General features: G+C 53.1%; 1 protein-coding gene across 1 annotated transcript in view; it reads left to right on the forward strand.

Annotated features, from left to right (window-relative positions):
- Window positions 1-3: 3 nt before the first annotated feature.
- LOC104616715 (Wilms tumor protein 1-interacting protein homolog) overlaps window positions 4-2,884 on the forward strand; it is a gene marked incomplete at its 5' end in the record, with an annotated part of 82,981 nt that continues 80,100 nt past the window's right edge. The window contains one exon of the mRNA XM_010281810.1: window positions 4-286. Coding sequence (XP_010280112.1) covers window positions 4-286 — 283 coding nt within the window. The remainder of the gene's footprint in view (window positions 287-2,884) is intronic.

Genomic DNA, 2,884 nt, shown 5'->3' on the forward strand with positions numbered 1-2,884 from the left:
GGCCTGCAGGAGGACGGCGCCGTGCCCGAGCTGGGGGATGTCTACCACAAGATCCATGCCCAGTCCCCGCCGCGGCACGACCAGCAGCACCCGGCCGCCGTCCCCGAGGCGCCCCCCTACGCCTACAGCCCGACCAAAGGCTCCGCTTCGGCTCCCAAATTCAAGCTCCCCTACCAGGTGACGCCGTGCCGGGAGAGCGGCCCCAGCCAGGCGGAGAGGCGGCTGGAGGCGCTGACGCTGGAGCTGGAGAAGGAGCTGGAGATGCACATGAAGAAGGAGTACTTCGGTGAGTGAGTCGCCGGCGTGGGGGACTGGAGGGGCGGTGGTCTGCAGGGCCTGACCGCAGCCGGGTGGGTTTGCCTATTGAGAAAGCGAGCGTGTAATGCCCAGGGCTACTCTGGACCCAGGTATCTGCTGAAGTCCCATATCGCCACAAATGCTGGCTGTCTAGCTGGTGTCAGAAGTGTTTGCGCCAGAGCTCGCTCCTGGTGTTTGACCTTTCTCCCGTGTATTCCTCACGCGGTTTGCTGGCATGTGTGGTGCTTCCCCTTCCACGTGCGGATGGGAGACTCATCTGAGGTGTTAGAGGAGCCGTTTGTGCTGCTGGGCCTTCCAGTGACTCTTGCTGGCGTCTCATCCTCTGGGCTGCTGAAGCTGCACCGATAACCTCCAGCGTCCCTGAGTCTGTGGTGTTTGTGAGCGTGCTCTCTCAGGCCGCCTGTGATAACTTTCATGGATGACGAGTGTGGCTGGTGAAGCAATTTTTAGTGCCTCGTTCAATAAAATCTTTGTGCTAGTTCAGTGTGCCTGTGGGAGCCCAGCATTGTTTCTGCCCCGCTAGGCCTCGCAGGGTCAGCTCAGCACGCAAGGCTGGCAGGCATCGGCATTATCCCTGGGGTGTGAGAGGAGTTTGAGGGAGAGCAGAGCTCTCTGGCATTGCTGAGGCTAGATCAGCCTGTTGGTGATATCCTGAATTTTTGTTGCTTCTTTATAGAACAAAAATAACTTTTTCAGTGAACACATTTTGTGGTCACTCTAGTTAGGATTAAGCTCCCCTGTCTTTCTTTCTTTCTTTCTAGTGGGTGGAAAAGGCCAAAATTCCTTTGAAAGATGATCCTGGAGCGTGCAAATACTGCCCTGTTGCTCCTGAGCTGAGGACTGTACATGAGCCAGGTGACTGCTGGACCTGGGCAGCCCTCAGAAGCAGTTTGTCCTCTGTTTGAATGAGGGGCGAGAGCTCTCTTGTAGGGGTGTAGGAGCTGCTGGCAGGGGAGGGAGAAAGAGGCCTAGGAAGATGAGGGGCTGTGGGTGAGCCAGCCCCCACCCGTGGCCTTTGAGGGGACAGTTATCTCTGTGCCTTCGTGCGCTGCCTGGGTGCAGGGGAGAGGCTCCCTGGCATTGTGTGATTTCTGACCAACAGGAGCATTGCTGAGGACGGAGACATGTGTTACCTTGGTCGCTGATTTAAATGCAAGGATTCAGACTGCTTTTGGCGCAGCATTAGTGCGCCCTGCATGGAAAGGTGGAGTTGCAGGGCTCCTTGCAAGCATCTGAGATGCTTGTTAGTGAGACAGACCTGGGCCAATCATCAGAGGTAGCTGAGTGAGCAGTGCCCTCTCCTACGAGGAAAACCTTTCTGTGAACTGCAGTGGTATGGTTTCTACAAGCTCTTGTGCACAGGCAAAGGAAGCTGAGTGCAGTGCTTACTGCCTCCCTGCATCCCGTGTCGGGCTGATAAAACAGCTGACAGTCGTCCACAGCCTCTTTTGTGGGCTCTGGCCCCTGATGTACTCCTCACCAGCTGAGTGACTCCAGCTGAGGACAATAATGGTTCACTTCTGAGTATGTGCAGAAGCTGGATGGGAGGGCTTGTTAACATGCTAATGGCAAGAAATGTTGCCTTCAAAATTTCTGCGATATACACTGAGAGAATGAGAAATAAGATGTATTCAGGGTATGAAACAAGCTATAGCTGTCCTGAGCCTCTGAGAGAGGTTTCCAGTGGCCATGGAAGCTAGGTGTGTGAGCAGAGACTCCAGGAGCAGCCTTGGCGAATCTGTGTTGAGTGGGTTTTTCTTGCAAGAATTTGCCTGTTGCGAGTGTCACCACTTGCAGGTATATTATGTAGTAACGTGTTGCAGCATGCCCCAAACCTCGGCAGATCCGTCCTGTGTAGGATCAGCAGTAAGGCTGTGCTTTATGCCTAGAGAGCGTATGTACTAGCTGCTCTGTAAGCATTTGTTGTAGCAGCACAAAGAAGCGCTGCTGTTACTTGCACCCAGGAAGCAGATGAAACCCAGAAAACTGGTGTGCTTTAAAAAAGAAAGTTGATTTCTGTGAGTTGTTGAGGCTTTGATAAATCCCGGTGGGCTTGATCCCACATTTTGGGTTCTAATCACCTATGGAGGTGAATGCTGAGCTTTGGCTGAGCAAGCACATGAGGGGTTGGCCAGGGCAACCGCAGGCTGATGGGTCAGAGACATGGAGAGTGAGAACAGGATGGGGAGGAGTCTGGTATTTAGTTCGACTTAACTGAGAGACTGTTAAACAACCTTAATAAAGGGAAGCAAGGAGAAATGCATTGATTTGCATAGCAGATTGCACATACTACAGCCGAAGTCTTTGCTCACGCATTCATTCCCTTAGTGCTGATGTCTGGCCCACTCTGAAGGTAGTTGCAGGGTGTTCTGTGATGCCTGTGCAGAACAGAAGTGTTGAGCCAATAGCCTAACAAAGGTAGAGGGAACAGAGGAGATGGTTTAATGCTCCTTAATTAGATGAGCTCAATTGTCTAGTGAGTAAATGCTTATCTGAGGACAATGGTAATTTTACTATGCTCTGTGCACCTCACCCCCCACCCCCCCCCCACCCCCCACCCAACAAC

This window comes from Phaethon lepturus, unplaced genomic scaffold (genome assembly GCF_000687285.1).
Source record: "Phaethon lepturus isolate BGI_N335 unplaced genomic scaffold, ASM68728v1 scaffold5132, whole genome shotgun sequence".
Lineage (NCBI taxonomy): Eukaryota > Metazoa > Chordata > Aves > Phaethontiformes > Phaethontidae > Phaethon > Phaethon lepturus.